Source organism: Nerophis lumbriciformis, linkage group LG35 (genome assembly GCF_033978685.3).
Source record: "Nerophis lumbriciformis linkage group LG35, RoL_Nlum_v2.1, whole genome shotgun sequence".
Classification (NCBI taxonomy): domain Eukaryota; kingdom Metazoa; phylum Chordata; class Actinopteri; order Syngnathiformes; family Syngnathidae; genus Nerophis; species Nerophis lumbriciformis.
The window spans coordinates 2,021,417-2,037,460 of record NC_084582.2 but is presented as its reverse complement, the minus strand read 5'-3'; the positions used below and the strand labels follow the sequence as shown (position 1 = coordinate 2,037,460).

At 41.9% G+C, this 16,044-nt stretch overlaps 1 protein-coding gene across 1 annotated transcript; it reads right to left on the bottom strand.

Moving 5' to 3' along the window:
- Positions 1–213: 213 nt before the first annotated feature.
- Positions 214–14,523, bottom strand: rlim (ring finger protein, LIM domain interacting). The gene is made up of 4 exons (XM_061928050.2): positions 14,364–14,523; positions 9,452–9,678; positions 2,586–2,690; positions 214–2,511 (listed from the first exon to the last, which is right to left on the bottom strand). The coding sequence occupies exons 2-4, from the start codon at positions 9,618–9,620 to the stop codon at positions 869–871; spliced, it is 1,917 nt and encodes a 638-aa protein (XP_061784034.2). The 5' UTR covers positions 9,621–9,678; positions 14,364–14,523; the 3' UTR covers positions 214–868.
- Between the last annotated feature and the right edge of the window lie 1,521 nt (positions 14,524–16,044).

Below are 16,044 nucleotides of genomic sequence, written 5' to 3'. Positions count from 1 at the left end.
TGTTCATATAAGTTGCGCTGGGAGACAACATTGCAAAATTCGCCCCCAATTTAAAATAACAAAAATAAAACCGCTGATACAAAGCATGATTCAAAATTATTTATACAAGCTTATTTACAGCTAATACTTTGACCTATTGTAACGCAACTGTACCAATACACACCTTATAGTATATAAGGCTTCATTCAGGAGCCAATAAAAAAAAAAGAATGGTGCAGATTTGAGCTGCCCAAACTGCCTGCAGATGCACAGCTTTTATTATCAGATATTTATCTTTTTATATATTGGCTTTCTTTTACAACTTGACCCAGTGCATAAGTCAGTATAGTCGCTAAATGTTGATTCAAACAGCATGCATGGTGTGTGTGAATAACTTTGGAAAGTTGTAAACTAGTAATAATAAATGTCTACAAATGTACACAAGTTTGAAGTGGTAAGCACAATAACCGTCTCAAAAGGTATAACTCAATTCATATTAGTTGTACAATGATCTTTTGCAATGGAAAAAAATGTTTTGGCTGAGAAAAACATTTGAACAGCAACCAAGGGCCTTTTTTGAATATGCACGTATACATTAAGAACTTGAAAATAAAGATTACCAGAGGAGATGGCCTTGTGCAGGGAAGATTCTCCACTGATAAGAAAATGTACACATGATAACCAATGTTCATAATTTGATATATCATGAAACCACAGCAACCCTCCCTAACCTCCGCCAGTCGCACAGCATGGACCAGCCCAAATCAATAGTCACGATAAAACCAAACAGTATGAAAGGAATACATTTCAACAGATATCCTTCTACTTTACATGGTTAATGAACATGGGTTATTATATAATTAAAGTGGGAACAATAAGGCATGTTTAATTACACAACACTCTCTCTATTGGTAGACACCAGGACAGCCCTGCGACAGATGGGACAGGTGGAGTTTTCTGATAGCCAACGATCAATGCAGTGCACATGATACTCATGGGAGCAGGGAAGCTTACGGAGCTTGTTTCCTTCTGCATACTCTGTTATACAGACACTGCAAGTTTTCAAGGCATCATTCTCGCCGAAGTTGCGCATGGCGAGGTTGTCAATCTGTTCTTTGGTCAGCCCTTGGGGCTGGTCCTCATCTTCATCATTCAATAGGAAAAAGTGAGCCAGTCGTAGGAGGGGCAAAGAGCTGGGCTCCTCGAGGCTAAGAGGCGGACTGGGTCGAGCCCTGACACCAGAGGCCGGCTGACCAGTGACAAGGCCCTCATCCGCATCAGTCTCAACAGTCCTGGCTCTGACACCAGCAGCTACAGGTGGTTCATCAACAGTAGGAGCTGGAGCAGGAGAAGTGGTACCCTCTGGGTTATTGGGGGTTTCAGATACATCTGCAGACGCATTTGCTCCACGGTTCGAATCGGTAGAATCTGAGTCTGAATCCATGAGGTAGCCAAGTTCACCAAAACCTGTCATGATCTGTCTAATCATAGACTGGAGAGCCATTGAGGTCGCCTCTCCCAAACCTGCATCCGAAATTCTGCGAATAGGGATACGAATTGTACTGACATACGTCCGCACGCCAGCACGCTCCGAGCGTGAGAAAGTCCTACGAAATCCACCACGCTCGCTTTCATAAAGAAACGTGTTGTTTGAGTTGTGTGAACGTGAACGGGTACGACTGGCAATGCTGTCTCTTTGGCGATATTCGCCTGGACGAACGCGACGTACCTGAAGGTCAAGCATGATAGTCGGAGGCCGCCGTCCAGCTGCGCCACCTTCTACTCCAGTTTCTACTTCAGGAGATGTGACGTTTGGGGTCTCAGGGCTTTGCTCCGTTTCAACACTGGGCTGCTGAGTGTCAATCTCAGGTGCACTTTGTCTAGAAAGAACATGTTGTCGAGTCCGAGAACTACCCTCAACATGAGGCGCAGGTGGAACGCTGGTGTCTGTGCTGGGGCCTTGAGACATTTGGGCAAAACGAGGATTTGGGAGCTCCTCCAACTGATCTAAACGGAGAGGCGAGCGGCTCCTGGCTGTACGAGCCCGGGTTCTGCATGGCTCAGAACTACGGCTACGGGCCCTCCTGTGCCCTCTACGTGGAGAAGAGGAAAGGGTGGGTGGAACTGGCACAACAACTGGTGAGCTGGGAGCTTCTCCAAGTGTCTCTTCTGAAACAACCTCTTCCCGTTCAGGCTCTGGTTCTACTATGACAGCCATCTCCTCAACAACTGGTTCTTCTACCACCCCCGTCTCCATGAGAACTTGCGGTTCAGTATTTTCCTCCACTGCTTGAGACGGAGCAGTTTGCTGCTCTCCTTCTGCAGCTGCCTGCTGCTCTGCTAGGTTGCGGTTAACGCTGATTTCCAGGCTAAAGCGAAAGTCTCCACTGTTTGGGTTGGTCTGACTAACTGCCCGCCATGACTGGTTTCCACGATGACCAGTTCTAGTTGTGTTTCCTGTGCGCCTCACTGTATTTAGCCATTCAAGGAGACTATCTCCATTAGCTGGATCCTCTGAGGTTTCGGGTTGCTCTAAAAATGATTAAAAAAATAATTTGTAATGTTAACAATTTGATTTAAATTATGTAGAACAAAATTAAACGTACCTCCTGGTTCTTCTCCATTTTCAGTCCTGGGGGTGTTATTCTGCTGCTCTGGGCCATTTTTAATATGATGAAGTCTACTAAACAGTTCATCCTCTGTTGCTTCTCCTGAAAGAATATTGAACACAAAACAAAAGTATATTATAAAAGAGAAACTTTTGCTTTTGTTGGAACTTGTAATTGTATTTTCTTCAATTTGTTTTGTTTAGTTCCCCAAATCCACAAAACAGCTCCTCAAACACTAAGTGCATATTTTTGCACCAAAATGTAACCTAAAGGAAATTAAAATACATTTGAACACAAACTTGAAATTGTGGACAACAAAATCTATGCATTCATCTATGTAAAAATATTTCTACACATGTGACAAAGGTTTAAAGTCAATACCGTACGGATGTCAAAAAAATCGATTCTCGAATTAATCACGATTCTTAATCGATTAAAAAATCCTGTCCAGCCACTCAAGCAAATCACATTGTTGATGTAGATGCCTCTATCTGCTGTACATATTTACTTTAGTAAAGTAGTGTGGAATACTTTTGTTGCCTTATTTGAATAGAATAATTTTATTAATCAAAATCAGTTATATTAATTCATCAGAGCTGTTTATCTATTTTATGGAGGAATGTAGTTCATCATAGAACTGGCACCCAATGTTATTAAAGTATTGATTCTGAATCAAGAATCGTTTTGAATCGAGAATCGATTCTGGAATGAATAGTTATTCCTACAAATCGAATGATGCCCCAAAAAAAATCACAGCCCGAAAATACAGTACATTTCAAATAATAATTGCCCATAGAGCTGTTTGGTTTTCCTGAAACACAGCAACAGGAAAATGCTAAAAAAAACAACCTTCAGACTTACCAGGGCATGCCACTGCCCAGTCAATGCCCTCGCAGGATGATCCACTAAAGGATGCTCCAAATTTACAATCCCCTTTCCACTGTCCTGGGACAGAAACGGATTGGGTATCTTCAATATAGCGTTGTAGAATGTTTTAGCATAGTGACAAATCCAAGCTTGCAGCGCTTATTACACGGCAAAACATCTTCCGATACAGGCACAAGCAGTGAGATTTTTAACAGATGACTTACCTCGTGCTCACATAAACTGCTGTAAACTAGTTCTTGTCGGTTTAATATCAAAGGATTGATATAATCTTGTATTCTCCTTTTATTTTTGTACATGCTTTAGGCACAATGACAATAGCAAATTCATCGTAATTGTGATGGGACAAAAGCCACATTTCTTGTTCCAAATTAGGGCTCCACAAAAAAAGTCCAAAATTGCAATCTTAAATCACACCAACATATTTGTAAATGACAACTATTTTTGATACTTAAGAATCTGCAGCACAAACCAACACTGCCATTTTAGTCAGGGAGTCCCTGTGCCCAACAGGCAGCAACCTCTGGTGTGTTGACTCCACTACCATGGTTGTACTCACTGATGGCCGTGGGAGTAGCAATAACATTAACTTGCCTTTATTATGTGCAGGGAAGTACTGTCATGTAAGCCAAAGTGCTGTGCTTTTGACTTGATGAATACAGAAATTAATTTTTATTTTTTTTTAGAACAAAAAAAACTGAACCCTGTCAACTACACTTTCGGGACCTCTGATGAAGAGCGACAGAAAGTTTCTTTAGAGCAGAACAAGAATGGCAGTCAAATAATAAATATCAGCTTAGTTTAAGAAATACATAAGCACATGGCATTAAACATGGTACTTACATGCATGCGTGGAAATAAATTATCCCAGACAATCTCAATAATAAGCAAGAAAAATATATATTTTTTGTGCAAAATCGTGCAGCTCTATTCCCAATACTCTTTAAGGCTTTACAAACATCCACGTTATCAAAGTAGGGATAGACAAATTGCCAGCGCCGATATTTAGATTTTGACATATATCATTAATACTTGACGATATATTGACCAACAATTTATTGCCAATAAACAATATTTTTCCAATGATTTTTTATGAGACAAAATTAACGATTAATTTCAAATGCAATAAACGTGTATTTCACATGTATTTTAACATTGTAATTGAAATGAAAACATAAATCTCAAAATTAAATAAAACAAACAAATAAAATGTACTTTGTTTGCAAAATGTTGCACTTGAATAGAAATTACAACTAAAGGCAATAAAATATAACAAGGGGATGGGAGGGCTCACATAAACAATCATCCATCCACCCATCTCTCCATTTTCTACCGCTTGTCCCTTTCGGGGTCGCGGGGGGTGCTGGAGCCTATCTCAGCTGCATTCGGGCGGAAGGCGCTTACACCCTGGACAAGTCGCCACCACATCGCAGGGCTAACACAGATAGACAACATTTACACACTAGGGCCAATTTAGTGTTGCCAATCAACCTATCCCCAGGTGCATGTTTTTTGGAGGTGGGAGGAAGCCGGCGGGAACCCACGCAGTCACAAGGAGAACACGCAAACTCCACACAGAAAGGTCCCGAATACAGGACCTTCGTGTTGTGAGGCACATGCACTAACCGTTGTTCCAACGTGCTGCCCATATAAACAATCATAAGAATATATAATAATTAGGGATGTCCGATAATGGCTTTTTTTGCCGATATCCGTTTTACTTTTATCTTTTTGAACAAAAGACAGCTACCATGACCACCCCCGAACTGTGAACCATCACTGTAGACACTTTTCACCTTTAATCACTAAAGACACTTTAACTGCTGCTGTGACCAAATGTCACCTCCATATTTATACTGTTGACTGTCAATCAGAATGTGCAATAATGTTATGTTACTTACTGTGCCTTGTATATACATTTGTATTTTTATTTTAGCTAAGTACCGTGTGACTTGTTGAAGGGTGGACTAGCAAAGTAAGATTTTCATTGTACGGCAAACTGTCTGTTTAACTGTGCATATGACAATAAACAATCTTGAATCTTGATTTCCCCCACCTCTCTGAGTTTTTATTTCAATTTGTATTTATTTAATACAGCAGGAGATGCATTGTTGGTAACGCCAAAGAAATTTGACAACATTAACTGCTGCCTGTTTTTAATTGCCAACACGTGATTAGTTAATAGCATGTGTGATTTCACTGCATTGATGCCCATTGAGCAAGGAACGCCTCCCTGGGTTGACCATCGACAGGTTTGAACCAACGTTCATTAGGTTAGGAAAACTTCTTAGATACTAAAATACATTATAAAGTCAATTTCTATCAAAGACAAAACAAAATTCGCAAGATGCTTTAGTTTTTTTTGTTATATTTTCTTTTGTTATCATTTGCACATGCTTCATGCTTCTTTTGTTTATTATTTCTTTGTGGTAGTTTTGTTTCAATTTCTAAATTACTGTTTGAAAATTAGAGAAATAATTTCTACATACATATTTAGAAAAAATATATCGAGACATAAATAAATGATAAATGGGTTGTACTTGTATAGCGCTTTTCTACCTTCAAGGTACTCAAAGCGCTTTGACATTACTTCCACATTTACCCATTCACACACACATTCACACACTGATGGAGGGAGCTGCCATGCAAGGCGCTAACCAGCACCCATCAGGAGCAAGGGTGAAGTGTCTTGCTCAGGACACAACGGACATGACAAGGTTGGTACTAGGTGGGGATTGAACCAGGGACCCTCGGGTCGCGCACGGCCACTCTTCCACTGCGCCACGCCGACATATTTACTTTACTCTGCTCGTTTGACTTTTGTGTGTCATATTGTTGTTGAAATGAAGTTAGGGGGAACAAAAAAGAGCTGTGAACAGGGTTTACGCAGCTTAACTCGGTCTTCTCCTACGGTTTTGAAGCAATGTACACATTAAAAGTGACCACCTCCACCATTAAAGTGAGTGTTGCTACCACTGCTACACACAGGACATTGTCCATCCAGCCATTCATGTTCTACCGCTTGTCCCTCACGTGGAAGAAAATTGCATGTACCAAATTTTTTGGACCACAAGCCACACCGGATTATAAAGTGCACTGCCGATTAGCGGGTCTATTCTCATCTATTTTCATACAAAGGCACACTGGATTATAAGGCGCATTAAAAGGGTCATAGTGGCCTAGTGGTTAGAGTGTCCGCCCTGAAATCGGTAGGTTGTGAGTTCAAATCCCGGCCGAGTCATACCAAAGACTATAAAAATGGGACCCATTACCTCCCTGCTTGGCACTCAGCATCAAGGGTTGGAATTGGGGGTTAAATCACCAAAAATGATTCCCGGGCGTGGCCACCGCTGCTGCCCACTGCTCCCCTCACCTCCCAGGGGGTGATCAAGGGTGATGGGTCAAATGCAGAGAATAATCTCGCCACACCTAGTGTGTGTGTGTGACAATCATTGGTACTTTAACTTTTATATTGTGATTTTTTTCTACATTTAAAAGTCTTCCTGATGGCGTTCATAACATGCAATAAATAGTGGTTCTTTGGTCAAAATGTTGCATAAATTACGTGTTAAAGATCATCTTCAAGCCGCTTTCTGACAGTCTTTTCAGGATGCGTCGTTTTGTGGGCAGGTTTATTTACGTGCCTCCACCTCGACAGCTCCTTCTCCCAATCATCTTTCGTATTTTTAGCGATTCCATAGTGAGTCTAATGTCTGATTAGTTAGAACTGTATGTTACTTTGTACTAGAAATGGCAACAGTGGAGAATGAATGCCCCCACAAAAAGGGAGCTTATTGACGCCAACGTGGGCTACAATGGCGCAAATTTTCCAAATTTATGCAAATCCCAAATACACAAAAAAAGGAAGAAAAGTTGGATTTGCATAAGTCGAAAAAAAGGGCAGATACTATGTCTCCTAATAGGGGCCATTTTGGGTTTCTTATACACACACACCATAACACCCGTATGTTATAAGACAAGTTATAAGGCGCAATGTAGTTTTTGTTTTTTTAAATTAAATAATTTCAAGTGTGCTTTGTAGTCCGTAAAATATTGTAGGTCCTGTCTTTGGACCTACCCTATCCTGCCCGTACTGAAACATAGATTTTGGATGACTGACAAGAGGCTCACTCTGTTGATGTAATTCCACTGTCGAATATATACCGTATTTTCCGCACTATAAGCCGCACCTAAAAACCACAAATTTTCACAAAAGCTGACAGTGCGGCTTATAACCCGGTGCGCCTTATATATGGATTAATATAAATATTTATTTTCATAAAGTTTCGGTCTCGCAACTACGGTAAACAGCTGCCATCTTTTTTCCCCGTAGAAGAGGAAGCGCTTCTTCTTCTATGGTAAGCAACTGCCAAGGTAAGCACCCGCCCCCGTAGAAGAGGAAGCGCTTCTTCTTCTACGGTAAGCAACCACCCGCCCCCGTAGAAGAAGAAGCGCGCGGGTATTACGTTTCATTTCCTTTGTGTGTTTACATCTGTAAAGACCACAAAATGGCTCCTACTAAGCGACACGCGTATAACGCAGAATTTAAACTTAAGGCAATAAGTCATGCCGAAGAACACGGAAATAGAGCAGCAGCAAGAGAATATAACATAAGCCGGCCATTTTGGATCCCGTATTCGCCCAACTTTTTAATTCGGACACCGAAGGAGAAGAATTCGAGGGATTTATGAATGAAGAATAACTTCAGAAAGTGAGCGTTATGTTTATTTTGTGTGTTGTGACATTAACGTTCGAGCAACATTAAGTTATTGATATTTACTATGTTTGTGATTGCACATTTGCACATTACCGTACATTTTGGGAGTGAACAGAGTTGTTAGAACGCTGGTTTTTAATATATTATTAAAGTTTGACTGACCTATCTGACTGTTTTTTTGACATTCCCTTTAGCGCAGTTAGATGCGGCTTATAACACGGGGCGGCTTATAGGTGGACAAAGTTTTGAAATATGCCGTTCATTGAAGGCGCGGCTTATAACCCAGGGCGGCTTATGGTGCGGAAAATACGGTACGTTTAAGTGCTGAGAGCGATGCACAGTGAGACCTCTGTATCCAGTTTGAAAAACAAAGACGAAAAAAAAGACACGGACAAAGTAATTTATCGATGACGGCAAACTTTTAAAGTTCATTTTCATTTATCGTTCCTGGACTACAATTGTATGAATAGTTTTCATGCCTCTGGACATCTAATTTGATGTTTTTTAGTGCCATTTAAGGCCGTAATTTTCACAAGATCAATTGAATGACAATTAATTTCAATGAGCGGCGGAAACCCTGTAATAACAGTGGTGCAGTCCTTAAGGCTGCAGCAGCCTGGAAAAAAGTTTGTTAATGACGGCCATAGAGGTGGTCAGTGTGGTAATGGAGCTCTGTGCCTTTACACTACGGACTCTGGCGAGGGTCTTCAAGAAGAGCTGCTGTTGCTCTTCTGGCTTGACGCTTGTAAAAATGCTTGATTTGATATGCAGAGGCAACTACTTTTAAATGTTAATCTCGTCAACAATCACCTTCATTTAAGCCAAAATCGTGATCATGATTACAATTTGCTTAGGTGTGCAGCCCTGTGTAACACAATAAGACCATATTTATTGATGCATGCTTTCACTGTAACTTTGATTTACCAAGGATACGAGCCACATGTGTGTAGACTGGGTAGATGCATGCATTTATTAAATGCATCACCAAGATATTCTAATAATTAAATTAGCTTTTGAAAGAGACCCGATTCTGATTACAGTATCCGATACAAAGGGTATTGTCTTTTATACGCTGCAATGACACATGCAAATTGGTCAGCTTTGAGAAAGAAAGAAAACGGTCACTAAATCCAGCCTAGTAAATAACACTGCATATTTTTGGTACATATGAAGAAGAGTTGACTTAATATGATGGACACAACAATCCATATCTATATAATTAACATGTATTTGTTCTGTATACGATAAAAACAACTAATACCTGGGGTTCCTAAAAGATTGTTGTCTCTCATGAGACGATAGTCCTCATCGCTTAGATTGTTGACAAACTGGTAGAAGGCTTCCTCTCTGTCCAGACGATCCAGTTGCCGCCTGCGCTGTGACTCGGGCTGGTCACTGCCGCTCTGCTCTGAACTGTCAGACCCTTCCATTGGCTCAGAAGGGAAAGAGGTTGAGGGCTATTATCCAGTCTCCAGCAAGATCTAGATGCTGCACGACAAAGGATACTACATGAATAAAAGTGGGTTCCTGCAAGAAGTAATTGACTAAAAAACAAATGTTAGACCATACTATTCCAAAACAATGAGACATTCCAAAAGTAAATAAAATAACTACGCGTTAAAGGGCCAGGCTTTAAAATATATGGTGGAATATAATTATGAAAAGGATTATAAACTTTTTCGAAGATGACCGTGTTTTTATGTAGCGGTAACTACTTTATTTTCCCAAATTACAATAGTGGTGGTTGAAACTCAGTGTGACCCAATCATGAATAAATCCTCAACCACAAGCCCAGAATTTGCATATTAATTCAGTACAAAAATTGAAGCGCAGACAACAATGCTAGCCCCAGTTTCCAATCAGTTAGCCCAGTGTTTTCCAACCTTTTTTGAGCCAAGGCGCTTTTTTTTCACTGAAAAAATCCGGAGGTATACCACCAGCAGAAATCATTAAGAAATGAAACTCAGTAGACAATAAAAAGTCGTTGTCGCACTTGTTGGATGTTAATTTAAACCATAACCAACTGTGCATCACTATAGCTCTTGTCTCAAAGTAGGTCTGCTGTCAAGACCTGTCACATCACGCCGTAACTTATTTTGAGTTTTTTGGTTGTGCTCCCGTGCATAGTGTTTTAGTTCTTGTCTTGTGTTCCTATTTTGGTAGCTTTTCCTGTTTTTTGGTATTTTCCTGTTGCAGTTTCATGTCTTCCTTTGAGCGCTATTGCCCGGACATGCTTTGTTTTAGCAATCAAGAATATTTAAGTTGTTGCTATCTTTTTTTTTGTGGACATTGTTGATGGTCATGTCATGTATGGACGCTCTTTTTGGACGCCGTCTCTGCTCCACACGCTGTAAGTCTTTGCTGTCATCCAGCATTCTGTTTTTGTTTACTTTGTCGCCAGTTCCGTTTTTAGTTTTGTTCTATTTTTTGTTCAAATCAGCACAGGAGAGAGATTGAACCCTTCTGATTAAAAGTTGATGAAAGAGTTTTAATTACTACTCCGGTTTGGATTTTATGTGCCGTCAAAGTCGGTCCCGTCCATCGCTGCTTGCAGCTTTAATTTTTTTCAGCTGGAGTGAAAATAAACAATGGATGTTCGCTAACTTCTTGCAACTCAACACCAAGAAAACGGAAATGCTGATTATCGGTCCTGCTAGACACCGACATTTATTTAATAATACCACCTTAACATTTGACAACCAAACAATTACACAAGGCGACTCTGTAAAAAATCTGGGTATTATCTTCGACCCAACTCTCTCGTTTGAGTCACACATTAAGAGTGTTACTAAAACGGCCTTCTTTCATCTCCGTAATATCGCTAAAATTCGTTCTATTTTATCCACTAGCGACGCTGAGATCATTATTCATGCGTTCGTTACGTCTCGATTACTGTAACGTATTATTTTCAGGTCTCCCTATTTCTAGCATTAAATGATTACAGTTGGTACAAAATGCGGCTGCTAGACTTTTGACAAGAACAAGAAAGTTTGATCATATTACGCCTATACTGGCTCACCTGCACTGGCTTCCTGTGCACTTAAGATGTGACTTTAAGGTTTTACTACTTACGTATAAAATACTACACGGTCTAGCTCCATCCTATCTTGCCGATTGTATTGTACCATATGTCCCGGCAAGAAATCTGCGTTCAAAGAACTCCGGCTTATTAGTGATTCCCAGAGCCCAAAAAAAAGTCTGCTGGCTATAGAGCGTTTTCTATTGGGGCTCCAGTACTATGGAATGCCCTCCCGGTAACAGTTAGAGATGCTACCTCAGTAAAAGCATTTAAGTCCCATCTTAAAACTCATTTGTATACTCTAGCCTTTAAATAGCTCCCCTTTTTTGGACCAGTTGATCTGTCGTTTCTTTTCCTTTCTCCTCTGCTCCCCCCCTCTCCCTTGTCGAGGGGGGACACAGGTCCGGTCGCCATGGATGAAGTGCTGGCTGTGCAGAGTCGGGACCCGGGGTGGATCGCTCGCCTGTGCATCGGTTGGGAACATCTCTGCTGGCCCCACTATGGACTGGACTCTTACTATTATGTTGGATCCACTATGGACTGGACTCTTGCAATATTATGTCAGACCCACTCGACACCCATTGCATTCGGTCTCCCCTAGAGGGGGGGTTTACCCACATATGCGGTCCTCTCCAAGGTTTCTCATTGTCATTCACATCGACGTCCCACTGGGGTGAGTTTTTCCTTGCCCTTATGTGGGCTTTGTACCGAGGAAGTCGTTGTGGCTTGTGCAGCCCTTAGGGCTATATAAATAAACATCATCAATCAATCAATCAATGTTTATTTATATAGCCCTAAATCACAAGTGTCTCAAAGGGCTGCACAAGCCACGACGACATCCTCGGTACAAAGCCCACATAAGGGCAAGGAAAAACTCACCCCAGTGGGATGTCGATGTGAATGACTATGAGAAACCTTGGAGAGGACCGCATATGTGGGTAACCCCCCCCCCCCCCCCTCTAGGGGAGACCGAAAGCAATGGATGTCGAGTGGGTCTGACATAATATTGTGAGAGTCCAGTCCATAGTGGATCCAACATACCGTATTTTCCGCACTATTAGCCGCACCTAAAAACCACAAATTTTCTCAAAAGCTGACAGTGCGGCTTATAACCCGGTGCGCTTTATATATGGATTAATATTAAGATTCATTTTCATAAAGTTTAGGTCTCGCAACTACGGTAAACAGCCGCCATCTTTTTTCCCCGTAGAAGAGGAAGCGCTTCTTCTTCTACGGTAAGCAACCGCCAAGGTAAGCACCCGCCCCCATAGAAGAGGAAGCGCTTCTTCTTCTACTGTAAGCAACCACCCGCCCCCGTAGAAGAAGCGCGCGGATATTACGTTTCATTTCATTTGTGTGTTTACATCTGTAAAGACCACAAAATGGCTCCTATTAAGAGACACGCGTACAACGCAGAATTCAAACTCAAGGCAATAAGTCACGCAGTAGAACACGGAAATAGAGCAGCAGCAAGAGAAGTGAACATAAATGGTGCGTAGGTAGAGGAAGCAACAAGATGACCTGCGGCACTAAGACAGGGAGACAGCGCCGGACGACATACGCCAACATCTTCCAGTGGATTGTAAATGCCTGGGCGAATATATCGGTCTCAACTGTGGTCCGAGCTTTCCAGAAGGCAGGATTCACGGAACTGCTGGACAACAACAGCAACATTGACTCTAATGACTTCGACGAGACGGAGCCGGCCATTTTGGATGCCGTATTCGCCCAACTTTTTAATTCAGACACTGAAGAAGAATTGTTAGAACGCTGGTTTGTAATATATTATTAAAGTTTGACTGACCTATCTGACTGTTTTTTTGACATTCCCTTTAGCGCAGCGTAGGCGCGGCTTATAACCCGGGGCGGCTTATAGGTGGACAAAGTTTTGAAATATGCCATTCATTGAAGGTGCGGCTAATAACCCGGGGCGGCTTATAGTGCGGAAAATACGGTAATAGTAAGAGTCCAGTGGGGCCAGCAGGACACCATCCCGAGCGGAGACGGGTCAGCAGCGCAGAGATGTTCCCAGCCGATGCACAGGCGAGCGGTCCACCCCGGGTCCCGACTCTGGACAGCCAGCACTTCATCCATGGCCACCGGACCTGTGCCCCCCCCCCCCCCAAGGAAAAGGGGAGCAGAGGAGAAAAGAAAAGAAACGGCAGATCAACTGGTCTAACAGGGGGGCTATTTAAAGGCTAGAGTATACAAATGAGTTTTAAGATGGGACTTAAATGCTTCTACTGAAGCATTTAAGTCCCATTGCTTGATTGATTCATTCATTTTACTTGTTTTGGAAAGTCTTGACAAGCGAAATGATCTTGATCTATTGGCAGATAATTTTGCTTAGTTCAAGTAAAATACCCCTCATTTTTGTATTTTTTTTTTCTTGTTTTTGAACACAGGCTTTTTGCAGTGCAGTGGTTGAAATACACTGAGTTAACCGGTACAAATACACACTGGACGATTCTCATTAAAAAGCCATAGTGTTTTCCAGTTGAATGCCCAAGTAATAATTTGGAATATGAAAAACAGATTGCATGAAACAATTAAAACAAAAAGAGCGTAAGGTGATGGAGATAAAAACAAAATGGCATCAGGTAGCATAGCTCACATTAAGACAGCTATCTGTACATACGCATTGGCCACGGTTGCAATCCTCGCCAACACATGGCACACGCTATGCAAACACTGCGTGACTTACATTTGCAGGTTAATTACGTTGTTAGGAGACATTTCTTGCGTCCGCTTAAGCGCCACCGCGGCCGAGTCAAAAGGCTAACCGGCCGAGCTAAGTGGCTTTGGGGCTAACTAGCGCAGAAGCACCATTAGCCACATTAGCTTCCAGACAGGCCTTCTGACAATTCACGCAACGCTGGCGAGTAGCGAGACGAAAGCGTTTCAAAAACCCTTCAATCTCCAGCGACCCGTAACCAGGACAAGCCAACGGGAGTCATGTAACTACTGAACGCCATGTTTTGTTCCACAATGACATAAATCGTGGTGTCATCGACAGCTAGCTAACTGAGCACAAGACAGTTAGCCGTGACGTCTCAGCCAGTTCCCCCCCAACAAACGGGATCAATTTAGTTCGCTTTAAAATAACTCCAGCGGGAAACGTGATACATGTCTCGGAAAGTCACTATGACATTACCTGTTCGATGATGGGAGTAAATATAGGCGCGCACCGCCAAGTTGTTCGTGCTGTAACCTTTAAAAAACGCTCGGCTGTTCGGCTAAGTGTAGTTTCAGGAATCCATTTTGTTTCTTTGAGGAACGCTACAACGATCTTCCGGAAATGCAATAATAATCGGCTGCCCCGATTTTTGTCTCGCAGGTGGACAAAGGTGACGTCGGCGAGGCTGTGTGTGTGTAGTACGCCGACGTTTGGCCTATCAGGGGAAGGCAATGCCTGTAAGTCAAGAGTCAGGGTAAACCTTTTAGTATATAATGTTATGTGTTGTTTGTTTTGACCCGAGTCACAGTTCAGCTACAGCGTCACGATGTGGTTATAAACGCAAGCCGCGTTTCCATGAATCAAACCAACATTTCATTATACCATTTTTAATTTCATTTCATTTGTATTTATCTCCTTCATTGATCGATAGACAATTAAACCTCAGCCACGAAACACACATTTACACACCAATGCCTGAGAAGGAGCAGGATGAAGAAAAATCTTATATTTTCCTGCCCCCTTTTACAAACCCCGTTTCCATATGAGTTGGGAAATTGTGTTAGATGTAAATATAAACGGAATACAATGATTTGCAAATCATTTTCAACCCATATTCAGTTGAATATGCTACAACAACATATTTGATGTTCAAACTGATAAACATTTTTTTTTTCATCATTAACTTTAGAATTTGATGCCAGCAACACGTGACAAAGAAGTTGGGAAAGGTGGCAATAAATTCTGATAAAGTTGAGGAATGCTCATCAAAGACTTATTTGCCTGTTCACCTGTGGGATGTTCCAATTGGAACATCCCACAGGTGAACAGGCAAATTGGGAACAGGTGGGTGCCATGATTGGGTATGAAAGTAGATTCCATGAAATGCTCAGTCATTCACAAACAAGGATGGGGCGAGGGTCACCACTTTGTCAACAAATGCGTGAGCAAATTGTTGAACAGTTTAAGAACAACCTTTCTCAACCAGCTATTGCAAGGAATTTAGGGATTTCACCATCTACGGTCCGTAATATCATCAAAGGGTTTAGAGAATCTGGAGAAATCACTGCACGTAAGCAGCTAAGCCCGTGACCTTCGATCCTTCAGGCTGTACTGCATCAACAAGCGACATCAGTGTGTAAAGGATATCACCACATGGGCTCAGGAACACTTCAGAAACCCACTGTCAGTAACTACAATTAGTCGCTACATCAGTAAGTGCAAGATAAAACTCTCCTATGCAAGGTGAAAACAGTTTATCAACAACACCCAGAAACACTGTCGGCTTCGCTGGGCCTGAGCTCATCTAAGATGGACTGATACAAAGTGGAAAAGTGTTCTGTGGTCTGACGAGTCCACATTTCAAATTGTTTTTGGAAACTGTGGACGTCGTGTCCTCCGGACCAAAGAAGAAAAGAACCATCCGGATTGTTATAGGCGCAAAGTTGAAAAGGCAGCATGTGTGATGGTATGGGGGTGTATTAGTGCCCAAGACATGGGTAACTTACACGTGTGTGAATGCGCCATTAATGCTGAAAGGTACATACAGGTTTTGGAGGAACATATGTTGCCATCCAAGCAACGTTACGATGGACGCCCCTGCTTATTTTAGCAAGACAATGCCAAGCCACGTGTTACATCAACGTGGCTTCATAGTAAA

What these genes read in the sequence shown, in the direction of transcription:
- rlim (XM_061928050.2), bottom strand. Translation starts at nt 9,620, where the DNA reads ATGGAAGGGTCTGACAGTTCAGAGCAGAGCGGCAGTGACCAGCCCGAG. An exon ending in CAATCTTTTAGGAACCCCAG is followed by an intron (nt 2,691 to 9,451) that starts GTATTAGTTGTT and finishes ATATTCTTTCAG; the next exon opens with GAGAAGCAACAGAGGATGAA. An exon ending in AAATGGAGAAGAACCAGGAG is followed by an intron (nt 2,512 to 2,585) that starts GTACGTTTAATT and finishes AATCATTTTTAG; the next exon opens with AGCAACCCGAAACCTCAGAG.